A 24,609-nucleotide genomic window follows, 5' to 3' on the forward strand; every position below is an offset into this window, starting at 1 on the left:
TTCCCACTCCCAGGCATGGAGTCCATGGGAATCTTTTTGGAGATTCCCAGGTGAAAGGCATCTGCTCACACTTGAACAAGTCAAGAATGAGAGGAGTTCGAGTAACATCTCTTCCTGGGAATGGAAACAAGGATATATGGAGAGAGGTGAAAAAGTCTACTACTGATAAGTCTGGTGTAGCAATTATTATTGCTAGTGGCAGTGACTTATACAAGCAAAGTGGAATACCACTCCTATTATCCTTGATGTCATGGGTGCAGTAGATGATGCAGCATTCAAGGCACATTGTAGAGTCGTCATGGGGATTATCCCCAGACTTTGGTGGCAGGGTGATGCCTATAGCAGGGACACTGCCATCAATGACTCCCTCAAGTACTTGTGCAGAAAAGATGTAACTTTTGTGGACCCCTACAATGAGTTCTTCGATAGGCCTGACCTCTTCAAGAAAGATGGTGTTCATCTAAATGAAGAAGGTAAAGCCAGGTTGGTAACTCTGTTGAAGAGGGGCTGCCAGGAAGCTGGACTCGGTTCTGGCAAGTATAAGAAGCAGCAGCATGAGTTACAGCAGAAGAATGAACTCAGCAGTAGGCCAGTGCGTCAAGAGTGCAAGACTCTAATTCCCAGGTTTCGGGAAATGGGTCAAGTTAAGGCGGTGTCGCACTAGCACTTTTTCCGTCGATTAATGCGATTTCCGTCAATTTTTCATCGTTCCGCATGAACTTATTGCATGAATTTGTCAGACGATCAGGATTGTTTCCACCTGCATATTTCTGCCTTTGTTTACATTTCCAATACCAAGACCAAGACTTTCCACGTGGGTTCAACCCGTCTCACAGAGCGTTATTACCACCTCTACGCTTCGTCATGGAAGGAAAACCACATCCAAGCTGGACACGCCTTTCAGAGGAGTTCCTTGAGCAAAGCATAAGGAGCCATAAGTGCCTCTGGGACCACAAGGATGAATCTTATATGAAGAAAGGCCTGAAAAGAGTAGCTTACAACACAGTCACCTGTTTTCTCCAATGCTGTCTCACAATACACAGTATTAGTTTCAGAGCAGCGTATCTTTGCTGCAGCGTGGACTCCATGTTTGTTTACACCCCTTGGTCTGTGCCGACAGAAAGTTTCAGACAAAACACCGTTTGTGTGTGACAGGCTGCAGCCAAGATATCAATGATTTTCAGAAAAACAACGGAAAAAGTTGACGGAAAAAGTGCTAGTGTGACACTGCCTTTAGGGATCCCGACTTCATTGGGTTCCCTAAATGCCCTACTCCTCAATGCTTGTTCTATAAGAAATAAGTTTCAGGAATTTATTGCGGTCCTGACGTTAGAGAAACCTGATATAGTAGCTATTACTGAGTCATGGGTACACACTTCGGGAAGAGATTTTGAAGGCGAGTTCCATGTTCCGGGATACCTCATGTACCATCGGGATAGACCGGACAGGGAAGGTGGTGGAGTCATGTTGTACATAAAGGAGTCTCTTAAAGTGTGCAGTTCCTTCACATGCCACAACTACGAGGTGCTAGGAGTAGATCTTTATATAGGTCAGGTAGTCTATAGGGTGCTACTTGTGTACAAACCTCCCCATCAGTTGATTGAAGGGGAGAGGCAATTGTACCAAGAGATTGGAGATCTCTTGCAGGACAGAGTATGCATTCTTGTGGGAGATTTCAACAGTAATGTTGACTGGGAAACCAGAGAATCTTCCTTGGCTGGCATGCCAGTCCTGGTAACTTTGGAGAGTATAACCAGCTTAAAAGAAGTATAAAAAGTAGGATTCATTCAGCTAAATGCAATGAGGAGTTAAGGATAGTGCAGCTCTGTAAGAAGAATCCCAAGGAGTTCTTCAGTTATGTTAATAGTCGAAAACCAATCTTCAGGAGGATTGGCCCTCTGGAGAGCGACAACAGGTCTCTGTGTTCCTCTGATGAGGAAAATGCAACCCTGTTGAACAGATACTTTTTGTCAGTTTTTACTGTAGAAAACGATCATTACGACCCAGAGCCAGGTGTAGTCCATCAGGGTGGTAGTATAAACTCTATTAAATGCATATTAGAAGAGGTTTCTAAGAAAATAGACAATCTAGATAGCTACAAAGCTCCGGGAACTGATGGATTTCTGCCGAGAGTATTGAAGGAAGTCTGAGACGAAATCTCTCCTCATCTCATGACTATCTTTAACAAATCTCTTGAAACAGGTGTCGTTCCCCAAGACTGGAGGGAAGCTAATGTTGCCCCTCTTTTTAAGAAGGGCAATACTAGCAAACCCGGAAACTACCAACCAGTCAGTCTGACGTCAGTGGTAGGAAAACTGGAGAGTATAATTCTAGATAAACTAGCTGGTCATCTAGAGGGTAACAACTTACTTAAAAACTCTCAACATGGCTTTCAGCGGCATCATTCATGTCTCACGAACTTGCTCGAGTTCTTTCACGAGGTGTTCACTGAGCATGACAGGTGTAAGGCAGTAGACATAGTCTACATGGATTTTCAGAAAGCCTTTGATAAGGTACCCTTCAAGCGAATAATGTTGAAAGTCTGTGCCTTAGGTATTCAGGAGGAAATAAGTCGTTGGATAGAGAACTGGTTAAGGGAGAGAAGACAGAGGGTGGTGATCAACTCTCAGGCTTCTGGGTGGACTCCGGTTACAAGTGGAGTTCCTCAGGGATCTGTTCTTGGTCCACTGCTATTCATCATATACATTAATGATATAGATGAAGGAATTATCTCTAGAATCTCTAAGTTCGTTGATGACACAAAGCTAGGATCAGACGTTTAGACTCTGGAGAAAGTAGAACAACTTCAGCTTGATCTCCTATTCATCATATACATTAATGATATAGATGAAGGAATTGTCTCTAGAATCTCTAAGTTCGTTGATGACACAAAGCTAGGATCAGACGTTTAGACTCTGGAGAAAGTAGAACAACTTCAGCTTGATCTCCAAAAGCTGGGAGAGTGGTCAGACAAATGGCAGATGTCATTAATTTTAATGTAGCCAAGTGCAAGGTCATGCACATTGGGTACCGCAACCCCCAAACTGAGTACTTTCTTAAGGGAAAGACTCTGGAGAGCACTGACTCGGAGAAAGACTTGGGTGTAGTTATTACCAGTGACCTCAAGTTCTTGAAGCAGTGTATAGCTGTAGAGAAGAAGGCTCAGAAACTTTTAGGCTACATAAAGAGACAGTTTGGATATAGGAACAAAAAAATAGTATTATCACTGTACAATTCTCGTCCATTCACATTTGGAGTACGCAGTTAAGTTTTGGAGTCCTTCTTACCGTAAAGACATCACAAGACTGGAGAGAGTACAGGCCAGGACGACCAAACTGATTCCAGAACTTAGACACATGTCTTATACAGATCGCCTGAAGGAGTTGAACCTCTTCTCACTGGAGACCAGAAGGCTTCGTGGTCAGCTCATAGAGGTATTTAAGATACTTCAAGGTTTCGACAACGTGGACTTCAGGTGCTTGTTCCAGCTGAGTGAGGGGTGTACTCGTAACAATGGCTACAAACTTGAACTGAAGCATTACAACAGAGATCTTTGTGGGAACTTCTTTTTGTACAAAATCTGCAGTCGTTGGAATGTGCTTCTCTCAGATGTCGTCATTAGTGACTCTGTAGAGCAGTTCAAGACCCGACTCGACAAGGTGCTGCCTAGGTTGTAGACTCGATCTTGCCTAGACATGTGTTTCTAATTTGAGTCTCTTTAAGTACTCCCCTGTATGGGTCATAAGGCCTTCTGGAGTACTCTTCCTTGTAACTCTCAGATCTCTCTCTCTCTCTCTCTCTCTCTCTCTCTCTCTCTCTCTCTCTCTCTCTCTCTCTCTCTCTCTCTCTCTCTCTCTCTCTCTCTCTCTCTCTCTCTCTCTCTCTCTCTCTCTCTCTCTCTCTCTCTGTGTATGTGTGTGTCTTTGATAATAATAATAGTAATAATAATAATAATTGTCTGTCTGTGTGTGTGTCTGTCTGTCTGTCTGTGTGTCTGTCTGTCTGTCTGTCTGTCTGTCTGTCTGTCTGTCTGTCTGTCTGTCTGTCTGTCTGTCTGTCTCTCTCTCTCTCTCTCTCTCTCTCTCTCTCTCTCTCTCTCTCTCTCTCTCTCTCTCTCTCTCTCTCTCTCTCTCTCTCTCTCTCTCTCTCTCTCTGTCTGTCTGTCTGTCTGTCTGTCTGTCTGTCTGTCTGTCTGTCTGTCTGTCTGTCTGTCTCTCTCTCTCTCTCTCTCTCTCTCTCTCTCTCTCTCTCTCTCTCTCTCTCTCTCTCTCTCTCTCTCTCTCTCTCTCTCTCTCTCTCTCTCTCTCTCTCTCTCTCTCTCTCTCTCTCTCTCTCTCTCTCTCTCTCTCTCTCTCTCTCTCTCTCTCTCTCTCTCTCTCTCTCTCTCTCTCTCTCTCTCTCTCTCTCTCTGTCTGTCTGTCTGTCTGTCTGTCTGTCTGTCTGTCTGTCTGTCTGTCTGTCTGTCTGTCTGTCTGTCTGTCTGTCTCTCTCTCTCTCTCTCTCTCTCTCTCTCTCTCTCTCTCTCTCTCTCTCTCTCTCTCTCTCTCTCTCTCTCTCTCTCTGTCTGTCTGTCTGTCTGTCTGTCTGTCTGTCATTCTCAGTCTCTGTCTGTTCGTCCATCTATTTGTTTGTCTCTCATTCTGTCTGTCTGTCTGTCAGCAGCACCACCTTCCATTTCCTTCCTGTCTTCTCTCTCATTCCTATTATGCCCTAACTCAGTCTGAATCATTTGCATCATCTCTATCCTGTCTTTCTCATACCCCTCACACTCCAGCACCACATACTCCATCATGTCATTATCTACTATGTCACACATCTGGCACACACTTTACTGCAGGTTTCAGATCATCTCTAATTCTTTTCATTCACATTCATACACTGTGCCCTAGCTCAGAAGTGAAGATTACCACCCAGGTTTCCATCCATTTATAAAATATGAAAGTGGTCTTGATCTTGATGCTATAGGTGGCTTAGGATCACTCTTGAGCCAGGAGTCGTCAGAGTCTAATCACAAAGAGAGAGGTAGAGAAAGTGTATGTGTCATAACTTTGACATTACTTTATGACCTTTATGATTCAAATACCTCATATTACTACCATTCTATATCCATTTGGTTGCAATGTAATTGATTTTAGAGGAAATTCAAAAATTTTTCCCTGGAATGGGTTTATTAATTTCCCATTGATTTCAGTGGGAAATGAATATCCGACTTGCTCCCAAATCGGGTTGTGCCCTGGATCATGGAACTAAGAATGTAATCCAAGGTACATATATATATATATATATATATATATATATATATATATATATATATATATATATATATATATATATATATATATATACATACATACATACATACGTGTACATACATGTGAGGGGGCATTAGCTAAGGGGAATAAAAAATTAAAGAAAAAGAAAATTGCCCTTTTTAGTGTATCCTCAAAGCCAAGTCAAAAAGAATTATCGTAAATTGGAGGATAAATATCATGAAACCTCTTTCTTGAAAGAGTTCAAGTCATAGGAAGAAGAAAATACAAAAACAGGCAGGGAGTTCCAAAGTTTACCAGAAAAAGAGGTTAATGATTGAAAATACTGGTTAATGCATGCATTAGAGAGGTAGATAGAATAGGGGTAAGAGAAGATAGGAATTCTTGCATAGCAAGGCCCCAGGAGCAGGGGAGGCATGCAGTTAACAAGATCAGAAGAGCTTGATAAGAATGATAATTCAAGAGTAAATTTACTTTATTCCCTTATAGCTCTGTATTCTCTCTTCAGATACTTGAAACTGGGACAGCTGACTTTCCTAGTCTAAGCTCAGCTCAGAAATCTCCTTTAGCTAAGTTGCTATTCCGGATTGAAGGAGTTCGAGGAGTATTCTTGACAACTGAATTTATCACTCTTACAAAGGTTAGTATTATATCTTTACCATCATGACAACTGTGATAGTTAAATACATTTGTGATATGACTTATGTTTTAAGTGAATTGGATTTTTGCTCTTCTATTGTATCCTACTAGTAAGTACATGTGCAGCTTTTTAGTTACCTTCATTTTAAAAGATAGATATCATGTTTGCACGGGTTAGTGTAGGTCATAATGGTAGCTTTCCAAGTTACATCATTATGTGAGTAGCTGTGTGCAGCAAGGGGCCAAGTACTACCCACTGTGAAATGGAGTTAATAATGTATTCTTTTCCATAATTTCCCCTACATCTTAGAAATAACATTGATGTGATCATATCTCTATCGTGCATGCAGCTAACGTCCATTAATCATCATAGTGTATACCTCATCAACCATGCTATAACTATCTCTTTCACTATCTCTCAGTAAATATCAAATGTTTGAAGAGACAGCTGTTGTGTACACTATTGTTACTAAAAAAAATTAGTGTTACATACATGAAAGTCTCCATAAATGACAATAAAAGCTTCATTGCAGGGTGCACATAAGTTTTTTCTATCTCATCAACACGTGCACATAAGTTTTTTATCTCATCAACACATACCACACCAGCCAGCCCAAATTGTTGTATGGCATTGCTAATGCCAATATCCTTATGTTTTGTGTCAAGTTATTATAGGAAGCTATGTTATTAAGGCTCAGTTACTACGTAACTATTGCTAAAAGAGAGAGAGAGAGAGAGAGAGAGAGAGAGAGAGAGAGAGAGAGAGAGAGAGAGAGAGAGAGAGAGAGAGAGAGAGAATGTACTATCACAATGGCACATTACCATGGTGATAGTGCTTTCTCTCTCTCTCTCTCTCTCTCTCTCTCTCTCTCTCTCTCTCTCTCTCTCTCTCTCTCTCTCTCTCTCTCTCTTATGTGATCTTGAAAAGGGAAGGCAAATCACTTGCAAATTTTTAAAGAGTAGAAGGTAAAAATGTTGAGAATAAAAAACAACAGATCATCACTATAAACTGTCTCACTGAGATGGTTTATAGAGAGAGAGAGAGAGAGAGAGGAAATAAATATTATAATATGTCTGGCAGCATTATCTATCCCTCCACTTACAGAGAGTGGTGCCAAGACAGTGCAACTGAGCCAGCAGGAAGCATGAAAGTTATTCTCATGGAGTGTTTTACTTAGGAATCTGAGTCTACTTTTAATGATTAAGAGATGCTGCATGTCTTTTTTCTTTTCTTTTCTTTCTCTCTTTTTTTTTAATGTTTACTGGGGCATGTGAAAGTTTCAAAATCTGAAAATGTTTCCTGCTTAACACATTGTATTATTCCTCATTTTATAACTCTTTAATTACTCAACATAACAAAATCTGAAATTTATCATGTAAAAGCAAAGAAAATGTAGTCTATAAAGAAATCTAACACAATTGCATATACAGTGGAACCTTGGTTCTCAAACTTAATTCATTCCTGAATGCCGTTCGAAATCCTAAATGTTCGAAAGCCAAAACTATTTCCTCCATAGGAATCAATGTAAAGTTGATTAATCCGGTCCTAGACACCAGTCTTCACTGTCTTAGCGGCTTATGACATACACTCCCATAGCCAAGAAGAGTGCTTCACAACATCTCCAGCTCACAAATCATTTATCCAGAAAGGATGTAATGAATGAACTTAGTAACAGAACTCATCAGAAGATAGTGTTTAGACTGATCCAGTGAGGGAAGCCTTACAGAGGGACACACAGAGGAGCAACCCTCTTATTTCCAAAATGAAGGTGATCATAATACTTAGACATCTTGGTGCTGGGAAAAGCTACAGGTAAAATGCAGTTGTACAGTAGTGGTGGTGTTGGGGGTCATCAAGAGAGCCACAGTATTTGGGATTACTCCTGAGCACTGAAAACTTTGTTTACATCGAGGCTTTTCAACAGGATCACATTTCCAAAGATTGAATTACTGTCTCACACTTTGTCTCCTCCTAATATATAGAAATGAAGTAGATATTTATAGAAACTGAATTATTAATAAATGGCAGCTTTTGGTATGTCTTAATATTTGAAACTTTGTTCTAGAACTGTGGTTACACAAGCAAAGCAATAATGAGTTCAGAATTTTCTTCAAAAACCAAATTATTCTAAAAGGGAGGCATTCAGTAACCGAGGTTCCACTGTACTCTGTATAGGACACACTAGACAGGTAATGTGAAGTGATAGCAAATGACCGATGCACGTAGTGTGCTTACCTTTAAATGCAATTTACTCGTTTGTTTACTTTTGGCACTTGGCCCCTTGTTGTGGCCAGCTACTCAAATGCAGTTTGTTGTTTAAGACCCTCCTTTCGTCTCTTCTTTAGGTTATGCAATGACAAAATTTTACCTTTCGGGAACACGTTTCACAGTGGTTCTCATTCTTCTGTCCATATGCCCAAATCAGTATTACCGTATTTGCTGGTGTATTAGACGCACCTCTGCATGAGACACACCTTTATTTTAGAAGGATATTTTGTTTGAAAAAAAATATTGTCTTTCATCATAAATTTGTTAGAAAAAAATTATTTTTTATTTATTTATTTTATTTATTTATTTTTTTTATTTCATTATTTTTTTTTTTTATGTAAGAGGGCCACTGGCTAAGGGCAGCAGAAATTTTTAATAAAAAGAAAAGCCCACTTAATGCCATTCCCCATAGAGATGTCATATAGAATAATAAAAAAAAAACAGAGGATAACAGCCAGATTATCAAATAACCTTTTCCCCTTCCTGTCTGGAAACCACTCTTCGTTTATTATGAGTCACAAGGAGGCCCCTCGAGCAGCGCACAAAGAGGTTGAGCAGCAGAAAAACTAACTAATGGTGCTCCTTCATGAAGAACGGTCCAGCACTGGCTCTTCACAAACCTCTTCACTTATTTCATGCTTAATTATATAGTTTTTCCATATTTTTGTATTGGTAATTAGTTATAGGATCAGATAAAATTTTCTAGGCATCATATGAAAAATCATATCTTGCAGAAAGTATTACTATCCAGTGTGTTAAAGAAGCACAAAGTGATTCACATTTGTCCATGGCAAGGCTGTCACCAGCCAGCCCTGGGTCTCCTACCCTCCCTCCCCCACCAGCCACAGAAATGGGCTGGGGTCCTCATCATCCTTCAGCTCAGATGTTAATTATAGGGTTTTTTTTTAGTTTCTTTTTGCACATCTGTTATTTAATGACTTTCTATTTCATTTTTAGAATATAAATTTGTCCTGCATATATGTTTATTTTGAAATGATGGCCTGAAAATCCCAGGGTAGTGGTGGCTGGTAAGAACACTTCTCCCACCAACCCCATTATGATGGATTTGCTTTACTATTGTGTTTCCTAGATCATGTCCCAATCTTATAGCTAGGGAGCAATGTACTGCAGCTCTTCCTTACTCATGTTCATGGCCAACTCTATCTAGGTAAAGTGAATATACTGCTTCATACTGATGAGGCTTCTGTGAAACTGGAGGTTGGTGAGCTTCATTTGAAAATGTCTTCATGGCTGCCAACAGAAGGACTTATCTAGTATTTTTTGCTAAACCTAGTGTATATCACCATACCCCTTATTGTTCATATAAATATTAATAACAGATTATTTTTCATAATTTCCATATTGTAAAATGTCTGAATTCTCTAGTTTTCAAAGTTTGTGTGATTTGCTTTGAGTAACAACATAATAATGAACACCCTCTTGCATGGAGAAACAGAGGAGAGCATCTGCTAATACCTTGACAGGAAGTCTTCCCTAGAAGACTCTGAGGAAAGGGAAAGAGGTAGATTGATGATCTGGCTGTAAGTGTCTTGAAACATCCCTCTTGAAAGCATTCAAGTCATAGGAATGAGGAAATACAGAAGCAAGCTGGGAGCTCCAAAGTGTACCAGAGAAAGGAATGAATTATTGAAAATACTGGTTAACTCTTGCATTAGAGGTGGACAGAATAGGGATGAGAGAAAAAAATCTTGTGCAGCCAGGCTGCAGAAGGTGGGAAAGCATGCAGTTAGCAAGATCAGAGGAGCAGTTAGTGTGAAAATACCAGTAGAAGATAGCAAGAGTTGCAACATTGGGGCAATGAGAGAGAGGATGTAGACAGTCAGAGGAGAAGAGTTGATAAGACTTTTGGTTCCACTTTCTCTAAAATAGCAAAAGGAGCATCTTGTGCAGCCAGGCTGTGTATGTATGGGGAGTTTCATGTGAAGCATATTCCATATATGGACAGATAAGGTCCCTGTACAGAGTTAGCAGCTGGGGTGAGGAAAACTGGCAGAGACAACACAGAATGCCTAAGTTCGTAGAAGCTCCTTTACCTAGAGATGAGATGTGAAGTTTCCGGTGTAGATTATAAGTAAAGGACAGACTGAGGATGTTCAGTGTAGAAGAGGGGAAAAGTTGAGTGTCACTGAAGAAGAGGGGATAATTGTCTGGAAGGTTGTGTTGAGTTGATAGGTGGAGGAATTGAGTTTTTGAGGCATTGAATGTTACCAAATTTGCTCTGCCTCAATCAGAAACTAGAGAGATCAGAAGTCAGACATTCTGTGGCTTCCATGCATAATTTGTTTACTTCCTGAAGGGTTGGACATCTACAAAAAAATGTGGAAAAGTGGAGGGTGGTATCATCAGCATAGGAGTGGATAGAACAAAAAGTTTGGTTTAGAAAATCATTGATGAATAATGGGAAGAGAGTGAGTGACAGGACAGAACCCTGAGGAACACCACTGTTAATGCACTCAGGAGAACAGTGACGGTCTACCTCAGCAGCAATAACAGTCAGAGAGGAACCTCAAGATTCCTCCTGGAGGAGAAGGATAGAAGCCATAGGAGGGTAGTTTGGAAATCAAAGTTTTGTGCCACACTCTGTGAAAAGCTTTTGATATGTCTAAGGCAACAGCAAAAGTTTCACAGAAATCCCTATAAGAGTGTATGTTTTGTTCTCACATCTATGCAATGCTACCATCACATCTAAAACTGTGTGTGTGTGTGTGTGAGTGCATGCATGCGTGTGTGCGTGCATCTCTCTCTCTCTCTCTCTCTCTCTCTCTCTCTCTCTCTCTCTCTCTCTCTCTCTCTCTCTCTCTCTCTCTCTCTCTCTCTCTCTCTCTCTCTCTCTCTCTCTCTCTCTCTCTCTCTCTCTCTCTCTCTCTCTCTCTCTCTCTCTCTCTCTGCCTCCCCCCCATCCATCCCACCCATCCTCCTTCCTTCCATTCTCTCTCTCTCTCTCTCTCTCTCTCTCTCTCTCTCTCTCTCTCTCTCTCTCTCTCTCTCTCTCTCTCTCTCTCTCTCTCTCTCTCTCTCTCTCTCTCTCTCTCTCTCTCTCTCTCTCTCTCTCTCTCTCTCTCTCTCTCTCTGTGTATTTACCTACCTAGTTGTATTCACCTAGTTATGCTTTATGGGAAAAGAGCTATGCTTATGCTGTCCCATCTCCATATCTCTTAATATCCAACTTAAGTTTTGAATCCATGTACACTTTTTGTATTTATTATCTTCTCATCCAGACTGTTTCACACATCAATATTCTATACGGGAAACTATACATTTTGATATCTCTTCTACACTCTTCAGCCTTTTTCCATGTCCTCTAGTATGAAGTTTATCCCAAACCATCAAGTCATTCCAGTCCACCTTCTCCACTCCCTCATATGCTTTTATATATTGCAATCAAGTCTCCCCTTTCTCTCCTTTTTTCCAGCATTGGTAGATGTAACCTTTCCAATTTCCCTTCATATGTCAAGCCCCTGATACTTGGTACCATCCTTGTTGCTGCTCCCTGAATTCTCTTCAACTTCCTTATATCATTTTCTTGTAGGACAACCACACTACCACTGCATATTCCAGTCTAGGTCTAATCAGTGATATAATCATCTTCCTGATCATCTTTTCATCCATATGTGCAAAAGCCAGCTTTACTCTTCTCAACAAGTTATAGCTTTCTCCTGTAATTTTGCTAATGTGTTTCTATGGGGTAAAATTCCCAGTCACTGTAACACCTAGATCCTTTTCCTCTTCTGCTCCATTCAGTGTTTCACCATTCAACACATAATTTCCTTTTACTCTCCTCACACTTTCGAAATTCTATTACTTTACATTTCTTTAGATTAAATTCCATTTCTCATCTATGACTCCACTCTGATATCTTGTTCAGATCTTCTTGTAACACTCCACACCTCTCTGCATTCTCAACTTTTTTCAGCAACTTGGCATCATCCACAAAAAGGTTCATGTAGCTATTCACACAGTCTTATCATTTATATAAACTGCAAACACCATTGGTGCAAGTATTGAACACTGGGATACTCCATTTGTGTCTTTCCTATATGATGATTCCTGATCTTTTACCACTGTTCTCATCTCTCTATTAGTCAAGAAATTTTCCATCCATCTCAGCAGGTCATCCCTTAGCCCACTGTCATGATTCAGCTTCCTCAGTAATTTCCTGTGCAGCTCTTTATCAAAGGCTTTCTTTTGGTATATAAACACAGTGTGAGAGTGAGCGAGAGAGAGAGAGAGAGAGAGAGAGAGAGAGAGAGAGAGAGAGAGAGAGAGAGAGAGAGAGAGAGAGAGAGAGAGAGAGAGAGAACAATCCTGAGGATTGCTAAGTTGAATCCTGAGAATGAAAATGAATGGAAGGAGCATAAATGGAAAGGAAATGGATAGAGGAAAAATAAAAAGGAGTGGAGGACAGGAAAAGAAAATATTTATTTCTCAGTACTTCCTCTCTCCCCCTCTAATTCTTCACTCACTCCTCACCCTTGCTGCTTATATTTATTCTTTCTGCTTTCTCCCCATCCTCCCATTCACCTCCTTCATCCTTCATCTATTTCCTTGCCTCATGTACTCTCCTTACCTGGTTATGTTCTTCCCATTTTCCTTTCCTTTCCCTTCCTTTTTCATCTTGTCTCTAACATCCCTCCCTGTCACCTCTCCTCTCCCTTATCTGTCAGAGGTAAGGGTCAAGGGAGAGGAAAGGGAAGGGAGGGAAGGGGAAAGGGGAGGGAAGGAAGGGGAGAGGGGAGGGAGGGAAGGGCGAGAGAGAGAGAGAGAGAGAGAGAGAGAGAGAGAGAGAGAGAGAGAGAGAGAGAGAGAGAGAGAGGGGAGGGGGCATGGATGGAGGGAGGGAAGGGAAGGGAGGGAGAGAGAGAGAGAGAGAGAGAGAGAGAGAGAGAGAGAGAGAGAGAGAGAGAGAGAGAGAGAGAGAGAGAGAGAGAGAGATTTTATTAGTAGTAATAATATTAGTAACAATATTTGTGCTTAGTATACTACTACTTCAATTCCAGACTTATAGGCATAGGTTTACAGGCCTAGGCCTGTAAACCTATGGATGGAGGGATGGATGTAAACCCTAGGATGGAGGGAGGGAAGGGAAGGGAGGGAAAGAGAGAGAGAGAGAGAGAGAGAGAGAGAGAGAGAGAGAGAGAGAGAGAGAGAGAGAGAGAGAGAGAGAGAGAGAGAGAGAGAGAGAGAGAGAGATTTTATGAGTAGTAATAATATTAGTAACAATATTTGTGCTTAGTATACTACTACTTCAATTCCAGACTTATAGGCATAGGTTTACAGGCCTAGGCATCTGTTCTATGGCCACATTAGATGCTTGGTAATTATTGGATACTTTTTTTTTCTCATGAAAAAAATGTGCCTAATGCACCAGCAAATATGGTAATCTTTGTTTTTGGTGGCCACTTCATGGATGCCAGTGCTTTATGCACAGGACTTGCATCAATGTATTTGAGATAGAAGTCTGGATCCGGCAAATTGCAACATCTGCACACAGGTGGGCAGCTATCCACAACAAACACTAGCCAAAAAAGAAGTTATAGAAAAAAGCAAAAAACAGAGCAACTGTCTCATTCAACCCCACCCCTAAACACCTGTCTAACTACTGACTAATCCGAAAAAGGAGTGTGGCCTAGGAAGGTAAGGAGGATAGGACACGTACCACTCACCGTCAGATATCTACTTACTGCCATTCTGTTCGCTCCTTCTGTTGGCTCATCTTGCAGGTGCTACCCTTGGGTGTTGCTGCACGGGTGCCACTGTGGGGAATGATTTGTACAGTGTCGGTGCACTTTCTTCGAGGTTTTCTGCGTTTTCAAGTGTTCTGTGTATCAGGCACCTCCCTGTTTCGGTTTTTACCATTTCCGATCCTGCTGTAGTTGCCTGGGCATGTAACTCAAGATGTAGGCTGCATCAGGCTTTTTGGAGGACCCGGACCCATGCTCAGATCCTTGGTCGGATCTCTGATCGGGTTTGCCCCCTTGTGGACTCTGGATCCTGGCCCACCTCCCCTCTGGTCACACTTTCCCCTACTGCCAAGAAATCGTCTCCTCTGGTATGTTGAACATGCTGTTGTCAGGCTTGTAGTGCCACTGTGGTAAGTGTGTCTTCCCCATGGTTTTCTCAGCACCTCCTCTGTGCTTGATGATGTTTACATCTGTTTTGCCTTTTGCTGTTTGCTGTTTCTACAGCAGCACAGTTTCAATCCTGGGACAGCGTTTTCCGCCACATTCATGACCCTTGACCTCACTGGGGTGTTGCCTTAGCTGTGATAATGCTGCTCTGAGGTCTGAAGATCAGAGCGATGCCACTTATAGTGAAGCTCAGTTTCATTGTCTAATCAAGAGGAAGAGAGTGATGCCACTCTCACAGCAATGTCTTGTCCCACTGGCTGATCTCTACCAGTAGGGAGTGATGCCACTTTCCACCTATGGTCGCAAAAGGATGAGGGCAATGATCCCAGAGCACACGCACAGGACTTTACTGGTACTTCTTCCCACACGTGACCCACCAGTTTATGTCATGTTGATGTATTTCATTTTGACGAGTAAATTTTTCTTTTACGTTTCTTCTGTTTTTTATTTCAGTCTTTTGGTGTTTCCCCTTCAGGCAGCATGTCTACCAGGCATCTCTCTCAACCCTTTCTGAGATTCTTGGATGCTCGTCATGGAGCACCATTGGCTTCCCCAACACTCAGTTGCCACTGACAGACTACTACCCCAGGTCTTGTGGTGTCCAGTTTCCCCCCTCCTCCACCCCATACCATTGTTACTGCTGCCTCCTCACCTGCTTCCCTTCAGGAGTCTCACCCTGTCTCTCCTGCTGCTTGGGTCTTGCTTCCAGCATCCCCCTCCTCTGACACTATGTTTTCCAAGTATGCGAGGCTTCCTTCTGCTCATGTGGTGACAGTACCTGTACTCTTGGAGACTTTAAGCCAGGTCTTTTGTCCTTCCTTTTCTCACCAGAACAAATGATCCCACTCCCTTCACCTCTGCTCATGCATGCCCTCTTGTTGCCGGAGGTCTTCTTCACCTCTTTAAGAGGCTGGCCCCTCAGTCTCAGAAGTGGTTTCACATGTCCCATTTCCAGTCTCAGCTTCTCTTCCACCTGATGATACCTCTTCTCCCCTTCTTTCACCATCCCTGGGTTCTTCTTTCAGCTCGGCAGGGAAAGATTGGACGATTGATCACAGGGTTGTTAACTGTTTCAACATGAGGATGCGCATTCTGCATCATTGCATGTCTGTTACCATATATGATGATGTGTCTTCTGTGTCCTGGCTCCCTTTTGCCAGCACGGTGTTGTCTTCTTCCCAGATAGTCTACAGTGTTTTATGTGATTTTCAATATTATTATTGTGCAAAAACATCAGTGTGTCTTGTGCACATTTGTACTTCACAGTAACAACCAATTCTGACAGAAAATACACACACACACACACACACACACACACACACACACACACACACACACACACACACACACACACACACACACACACACACACACACACACACACACACACACACACACACACACACACACACACACACACACACACACACACACACACACACACACACACACAGAATAGTGTACCATACAATGTACAGGCTTCTGCTGTTTGTCACCCACATATAGGAGAGAGAACAAGAAAATAAAAGGGAAACTATTACAAATGTGCTATATATCTTATGTGATATTATGAGCAAAAGTCAGTGTAGCTCAGTGAATATATACATATATATATATATATATATATATATATATATATATATATATATATATATATATATATATATATATATATATATATATATATATATGTATGTATGTGTGTGTGTGTGTATTACCAATCATAATATGGAAATTATCAAGAGAGAAGAAGGGAGAGGGATAGTGAGGGGTGAAAGGTAGCAGGAAAACTGAATTCATGTGCCTGGTGAAGGAAATTCCTATTACAGATGTCACATTATTTCTCAGATAATGTGAAAATAAATGTTCTTGTGGACTAATGAGACAAATGCGTACTGCAAGCCCCTACATGTGGAATCAAACTTGCGCCCTACACACAAATGTGATGCACTTTACCCACTGGCCCATGAGGGTACCATACAATGCTACATATATAATACTTCATGAGGGCCATCTAATTACACCTCTTTTTTGTTTTTACTATTATATTTCTCTCTCTCTCTCTCTCTCTCTCTCTCTCTCTCTCTCTCTCTCTCTCTCTCTCTCTCTCTCTCTCTCTCTCTCTCTCTCTCTCTCTCTCTCTCTCTCTCTCTCTCTCTCTCTCTCTCTCTCTCTCTCTCTCTCTCTCTCCATTATAGTATTATATTATAACCTGATGTATGTCAGAGAGAGAGAGAGAGAGAGAGAGAGAGAGAGAGAGAGTGGGGGGAAGGGCAGAGGGAAGGGAGGGAGGGAGGTAGACCTTATCATGTGATGTGCAGACGCAATGTTGTTTTCCATGCCCTTGCTGGCCTAAACCCTCGGAAGTCTTATGGACCTGATAGCGTCCCTCCTATTGTTCTCCGAAACTGTGCCTCTGTGCTTGCACCTTGCCTAGTCAAACTCTTTCAGCTCTCTCTGTCAACATCTACCTTTCCTTTTTGCTGGAAGTTTGCCTACATTCAACCTGTCCTTAAAAAGGGTGACCGTTCTAATCCCTCAAACTACCGTCCTATTGTTTTAATTTCCTGCCTATCTAAAGTTTTTAATCTATCCTCAACAGGAAGATTCTTAAACATTTATCCCATCACAACCTTCTATTTGATCACCAGTACAGGTTCCATCAAGGCCGCTCTACTGGTGATCTGGCTTTCCTTACTGAGCCTTGGTCATCCTCTTTTGGAGATTTTGGTGAAACTTTTGCTGTTGCCTTGGACATATCAAAAGCTTTTGATAGAGTCTGGCATAAAGCTTCGATTTCCAAACTACCCTCCTACGGCTTCTATCCTTCTCTCCCTAACTTCATCTCAAGTTTCCTTTCTGACCGTTTTATTGTTGCTGTGGTAGACGGTCACTGTTCTTCTCCTAAATCTATTAACAGTGGTGTTCCTCAGGGTTCTGTCCTGTCACCCACTCTCTTCTTATTATTCATTAATGATCTAAACCAAACTTCTTGTCCTATCCACTCCTACACTGATGATACCACCCTGCATTTTTCCACATCTTTTCATAGACGTCCAACCCTTTAGGAGGTAAACATTTCATGCAGGGAAGCCACAGAATGCTTGACTTCTGATCTTTCTAAAATTTCTGATTGGGGCAGAGCAAACTTGGTATTGTTCAATGCTTCAAAAACTCAATTCCTCCATCTATCAACTCGACACAACCTTCCAGGCAACTATCCCCTCTACTTCAATGACACTCAACTATTCCCCTCTTCTACACTGAACATCTGTCCTTTACTTATAATCTGAACTGGAAACTTCACATCTCATCTCTAGCTAAAACAGCTTCTATGAAGTTAGGCGTTCTGAGACGTCTCTGCCAGTTTTTCTCAACCCCCCCAGCTGCTAACTCTGTACAAGGGCCTTATCTGTCCATGTATGGAGTATGCTTCACATGTCTGGGGGGGGTTCCACTCATACTGTTCTTCTAGACTGGGTGGAATCAAAAGCTTTTCATCTCATCAACTCTTCTCTCTAACTGTCTTCAGCCTCTCTCTCACCGCTGCAATTTTGCATCTCTAGACGTCTTCTACCGCTATTTTCATGTTAACTGCTCTTCTGATCTTGCTAACTGCATGCCTCCCCTCCTCCCGCGGCCTTGCTTCACAAGACTTTCTTCTTTCTCTCACTCCAATTCTGTCCACCTCTCTAATACAAGAGTTAACCAGTATTCTCAATCATTCATCCCTTTCTCTGGTAAACTCTGAAACTCCCTTCCTGCTTTTGTATTTCCACCTTCCTATGACTTGAATTCCTTCAAGAGGGAGGTTTCAAGACACTTATTCATCAATTTTTGACTACTGCTATTGACCCTTTTATGGGGATGGCATTTCAGTGGACATTTTTTTTTTATTGGATTTTTGTTGTCCTTGGCCAGTGTCCTTCCTACATAAAAAAAAAGTCATATTCCCTCTCTCTCTCTCTCTCTCTCTCTCTCTCTCTCTCTCTCTCTCTCTCTCTCTCTCACTCCTCTCTCTCTCTCTCTCTCTCTCTCTCTCTCTCTCTCTCTCTCTCTCTCTCTCTCTCTCTCTCTCTCTCTCTCTCTCTCTCTCTCTCTCTCTCTCTCTCTCTCTCTCTCTCTCTCTCTCTCATACACGCACTTACCTCTAGACCTGCACTTTTTTTCCACAAATCTATTTGTTTATTACAATTAATATAAGGAAATACACCAAAAAGTATAGTTTTCCTCACAGAAATTTGAACAAATGGAATGAACTCAGGGAGGGCGTTGTCAATGCCGTAACTGTCCATGCTTTTAAGACCAAACTGGATAGATATAGAGACCGGATACTATGAAATTACTCCCCTCCCGTAAACTACAACTAGGTAAATACAACTAGGTAAATACATACAGTCAGTGTGGTTTCCCCACAAGAAGAAACATGTGTAAAAATAGAAAGGATACAAAAAATGGCAACGAAGATCATTCCAGAACTGAGAGAATTAACATATGAAGGTATGTTAAAGGAAATTGATCTGCCAACATTGAAGCAGAGAAAAGAAAGGGAAGATTTAATACTGATATATAAATTGTGGAATGGAGTGGAAGAAATTGATAATGAAAAACTACTGCTGAGAGAAGGAAATACCAGATTCACATGAGGCCACATCAAAAGACTCAGAAAAGGAAGATGCTTAAGTAACATAAAGAAATATAGTTTCCCACAGAGAAATATAGAACTGTGGAACAAGCTAAGTGAAGAGCTAGTATTGGCAACAAGTGTGCACAACTTTAAACTGTAGATATGAAGATGGGACCACACAAGTGCAGCTCAGACCCTATAAATTACAAATAGGTAAATACACACACACACACACACACACACACAAATTTGTACCTACAGGAGGAGCAAGATGTAGAAAGGGTAAGGAATGGTTCAGTAGAAAATGCAAAAAAGCTAGAAATTGTAAGTTAAATGCTTGGAATAGATGGAAGAAAAGGAAAACTGAGAGCAGATGGGAGGAATATATTGATGCTAGAAATGAGTACATTGAGATAATAAGAATGGATAGAAGAAACTATGAAAGAGATATAATAGAAAAGTGTATAAATGAACCCAAACTATTCTTCAGACATACTAATGGGAAGATGAAGAAGAGAGGTGTATCAAGACTGAAAGTTGAAGGAAAAGTCTATGAGGATTCACAGGACATGGCAAAGGTTATGAAAAAAAGTTTCAGATCAGTATTTATTGTGGAAGGGGAGTTTGATGCTGGAAGGGATAATTTGGTGAGGAATAGTCCCAGTCAGTTATGATGAAATACTTAAGATGAAGGAAGACCTTGATGTAAATAAAGCAACTGGTCCAGATGGAGTATCAAACTGGATATTGAAAGAATACAGAGAACTGGCTGATAAAATTCACAGTATGGTGGTGACATTGTCACAGGGAATAGTACTAAAAGACTGGAAGAGAGCAAATATTATACCAATATTCATAGGAGAAAATAAGGAAAACCCACTAAATTAGACCAGTGTCATTGACTAATGTTGTAGGAAAACTATGTGAAAGAACAATAAAGGAAAGATGAATGGAGTACTTGGAAAGAGATAAAGGTTTGGTAAATTGTCAATTTGGATTTGAAGGGGAAGAACATACTCCATGAATTTATTGTCCTTTTATTTAAGGGTAGTCGATATTGTGGAAGAGAGAGACAGATGGGTTGATGGTGTCTACGTAGACTTGAAGAAGGCTTTTGACAAACCACACTGATGATTGCTATGGAAGATAAAAAAAAAAAAAATATGGAAGAATTGGAGGAAGACTGCTGGTGTGGATGGAGGATTATCTGGATGATAGAGAGATGAAAACTGTAATACAAGACCAAAATTCATCTTGGCTGGAAGTAACTAGTGGTGTCCCACAGGGGTCAGTGTTGGGACTGGTAGTGTTTGTGATGTGTGTAAATGGCATAAATGAAGAAATATATGAACTTATTTCCAGATGATGCTAAGTTGATGAGAAGGATAGAAAATGTAATTGAATGGCATTCTCATATTTGGATGAAGGAATAATAAAAAGTTGTTGATTTCTATGATAAGACCAAGATTGGAATATGTGGCCGTGGTGTGGTCTCATACAAGGAGCAATATTATAAAATTTGAAAGAGTACAAAGAGCAGTCACTAAGAAGGTTCCGGAGTTGAGTAATTTGACCTATGAAGAGAGAGTGTTGGAAATTCCTACCTTTGAAAATAGAAGAGAGAGTGGAGATTTAATAGACATCTATAGAATGATAAATGGTATGGAAAATGTGGACAAAGAATATTTTATAAATTTAGACACACAGAGTACAAAGGGTTACAGTAAGAAGTTGAGGAAAGTTAACTATAGAAGAGATGACAAGAAGTATAGTTTTTCCTCACAGAAACGTGAACAAATGGAATGAACTCAGTGAAGACGTTGTAAATGCCAAAAATTGTCCATGCTTTTAAGACCAAACTGGATAGATATAAAGATGGGATACTATGAGAGTACTCCCCTCCCGTAAACCACAAATAGGTAAATACACAAACTGTTCTACAGATTCATAAATGGAAAAATTAAACTAATAGAGAAACTAGAAAGATTGAAGGATAGAAATATGAAGACCCAAAAGACTTGAGTGAATTGCTAGACAAAGAGTTTCAACAAGTTTTCACAGAAGAATCAGAATTTAAAGAACCACAAGATGAGATGACAGAAAAAGCAAATGTGGGAAATTATAGTAATTAGAGAAGTTTATAAAATGAAGGAGGAACTGGAAGAAAGAAAACCAACAGGACCAGATGGAGTATCAGGTTTCATTGTAAAAGAGTGCAGAAAACAATTAATTGAATCAGTATATGACATAATAAAGTGCTCATTATTAACTGGAAGAGAGCAGACATAGTGCCAGTTTATAAAAATGGAAAGAAGAACCACTAAACTATAGACCAGTATCAGTGACCAGCATAGTATGTAAGATATGTGAAAAGTGATAAAGAAGCAATGGACAGAATTTCTAGAAAAACATGATAAAATAACAGAAAAATAGTATAGCTTTGGACAAAAGTGATCATGTGTAACCAATTTGATGAGTTGAGTTTTGTTCAAAAGTGACTGATATAACACAGGAGAGGGATGGATGAACAGACTGTGTATTTATGTCTAAAAAAAAGCTCTTGACAAAGTTCCCCACAAGGTATTATGGAAGCTAGAAAATATAGGAGGATTAAATGGAAAAGTAAAAAAAATTGGATGGAAAGTTACTTAAAGGGAAGAAAAATCAGAACAGTAGTAAAAATGTAAAATCAAAATAGAGAAAAGTAGAAGTGGAGTACCACAAGGATCAATGCTGGCACCAATACTTCTCCTGATCTACACAAATGATATGCCTGAAGGAGTAAAGAGTTATACGAGTTTGTTTGCAGATGATACAAAGTTACGAAAACATATAAGAAACAACAAAGACTGAAATTCTACAAGAGAATTTGAATAAAATCTGGGACTGGACTAAGAAATGGGAGATGGAATTTAATGCAAAAAAAAAAATGCCATGTAATGGAAATGGGAAAAAAATGAAAAGTGACCATAATGGACATATAAAATGGGAAATGAAGAAATAATAAATGTACAAGAAGAGAAAGATCTGGGAGTGATAATGCAGGATAGTCAACAGTCAGAGAAGCATGTAGAAAAGACATTCAGAGATACATATAATATGGTGAGAAATATTGGAACAGCATTCCACTACATGGTTAAAGATATGATGAAAAAGATAATTACCACCATGGTTAGACCAAAGTTGGAATATGTTGAATCAGTGTGGTCTCGTCATAAGAAGAAACATATAAGAAAAATTAGGAAGGATACAAAGGATGGCAAAGAAGATGGTTCCAGAACTGGAAGAATTAACATAAAGACAGGTTAAAGGAAATAAATCTGCCAACATGGGAACAAAGAAGAGACATATTACTGATTTATAAATTGTGGAATAGTGTGGAAGAAACAGATAATGAGAAACTGCTACTAAGAGAAGTAGGAAATACCAGATAGGAGAGGAAGATCATGCTCCATGAACTTAATGTCCATTTATTCAAGGGTTGTCAGTATTGTGCAGGAGAGAGATGGATGGGTGGATGGTGTCTACTTAGACTTGAAGAAAGCATTTGACAAAGTACCAGACCAAAGATCACTATGGAAGATAAAAAATTATTGAAAAATTGGAGGAAGACTGCTGGTGTGGATGGAGAATTATTTGGATGATAGAGAGATGAGAACTGTAATACAAGACCAAAATTCATCTTGGCTGAAAGTAACTAGTGGTATCCCACAGGGGTCAGTGTTGGGACTGATAATGTTTGTAATATGTGTGAGTGACATAAATGAAGAAATAGATAGTTATATAAACTTATTTGCAGATGATGCTAAGCTGATGAGAAGAGTAGAAAATGTAAATGATTGTATGGTACTGCAAGATGATTTAAATAAGTAAATGGAGTAAATCTTGGCAAATGGAATTAAATTCAAGTAAATGTAAAGTAATGGAGTTTGGTAAGAGTAAGAAAAGAATACAATATCATTATGAGGTGGATGGTGTGAAGTTAAAGAAATCAAAAGAAGAAATGGATTTGTGAGTAACAATTACTGAAAATTTGATATGATAAAATGTTGTTGATTTCCATGATAAGACCAAGATTGGAATATGCAGCAGTGGTGTGGTCTCCTTATACAAAGAGAAATATTATAAAATTGGAAAGAGTACAAAGAGCAGCCACTAAGATGGTTCTGGAGTTGAGTAAGTCGACCTATGAAGAGAGATTAAGATTGCTGGAAATTCTTACCCTTGAAAATAGGAGAGAGAGAGAGAGAGAGAGAGAGAGAGAGAGAGAGAGAGAGAGAGAGAGAGAGAGAGAGAGAGAGAGAGAGAGAGAGAGGAGATTAAATAACCATCTATAGAATGATAAATGGTATGGAAAATGTGGACAAAGAATGTTTTATAAATTTAGACACACAGAGTACAAGGGGACATAGTAAGAAGTTAAAGAAAGTTAACTGTAGAAGAGACATCAAGAAGTATAGTTTTCCTCACAGAAGTGTGAACAAATGGAATGAACTCATTGAAGACGTTGTTGATGCTGAAACTGTCCATGCTTTTAAGACCAAACTGGATAGATATAGAGACAGGATACTATGAGGTTACTCCCCTCCTGTAAACCACAACTGGGTAAATACAACTAGGTAAATATACACATACAGGCCTGGAATAGGCAAGAACATGAACAGTTGCTGAGTGAGACAGAAAAATTACTTGTAAAAAAAATTAAAGAAAACAATAAAATTATTATAATGGGAGATTTTGGTAGTAAAGAGATACATTGGGAAGAGTGGAACACAAGAGGAGGTGAAGATTCATGGGGAGATAAATTTCTGAAATTGACAATGAATAATAATATGACACAGTGGGTCAAGGAAAACACTAGATACAGAGGAGGAGAGGACCCATCAAGACTCAATTTGGTATTATCAAAAGAAGTAAATATAGAAGACATGAACTATGATTGTTCAATAGGAAAATGCAACCATGTAATGATAAGATTTCATATCAAGGTAGAGGAAAGTAGAAGTGAAGATTACAGAAATTAAAGATTTAACTATGGTAAGAGAAATTTTGAACAAATAAGGAGATACCTCGGTGAGATGGACTGAAGTGCATTTATCCAAGCAAGTACCGTGCAAAACAAGTGGGAAGCTTTCATCAATATATATGAGGAGGGAGTGAAAAGATGTGTACTGAAAGTAAATACAAAGAGAAGATATAACAGTGACTAGTTTAATAGAAGATATGAAAAGGCGAGGGAGGAAAGGAAGAAGACATGGAATAGATGGAGGAGGAAAAGTACACAAGAGCTGTGGCAAAACTACATAAATACAAGAAATGAGTATATAAGGGTTATTAGAGAAGAAAGGAAAAGTTACAAGAAAGATGTTATGGACAAATGTAAAGAGGAACCAAAACTGTTCTTCAGATATGCGAATAGCAAAATAAAAAATAGAGACGGAATTAAATAAGTTGAAGGTGAATGGTCAAATGTTTGAGGATCTGGCCAAAATGGCAGAGATAATGAACAAGAGTTTTCATGCAGTGTTCACAAAAGAGAGAAAATTTGTGGGGCAGAGTGAGATGAGTGAGGAAATGGGTCTAAGGGAAATACAAGTGACTGAAGAAGAGGTCTGGAAACAGTTGGAGGAATTAGATGTTAGAAAGGCCCCAAGA

General features: G+C 40.0%; 1 protein-coding gene across 8 annotated transcripts in view; it reads left to right on the forward strand.

The window, feature by feature from the left end:
• The window catches only part of LOC135109068 (NFU1 iron-sulfur cluster scaffold homolog, mitochondrial-like), a 118,550-nt gene that overhangs the window by 35,326 nt on the left and 58,615 nt on the right, over positions 1-24,609 (forward strand). For 7 of the 8 annotated variants that reach the window (XR_010272568.1, XR_010272567.1, XR_010272569.1 and 4 more), the window contains exon 3: positions 5,779-5,910. The exons of the other annotated variant lie outside the window; for it this stretch is intronic. Coding sequence is in view for 4 of the 7 variants with exons in the window: in XM_064020101.1 (XP_063876171.1) it covers positions 5,779-5,910 (132 nt within the window). In the remaining 3 variants the exon portion in view is untranslated. The remainder of the gene's footprint in view (positions 1-5,778; positions 5,911-24,609) is intronic. 8 annotated transcript variants of the gene reach the window in all.

The sequence above is a fragment of the Scylla paramamosain genome, chromosome 18 (genome assembly GCF_035594125.1).
Source record: "Scylla paramamosain isolate STU-SP2022 chromosome 18, ASM3559412v1, whole genome shotgun sequence".
In the NCBI taxonomy this organism is placed as follows: Eukaryota; Metazoa; Arthropoda; class Malacostraca; order Decapoda; family Portunidae; genus Scylla; species Scylla paramamosain.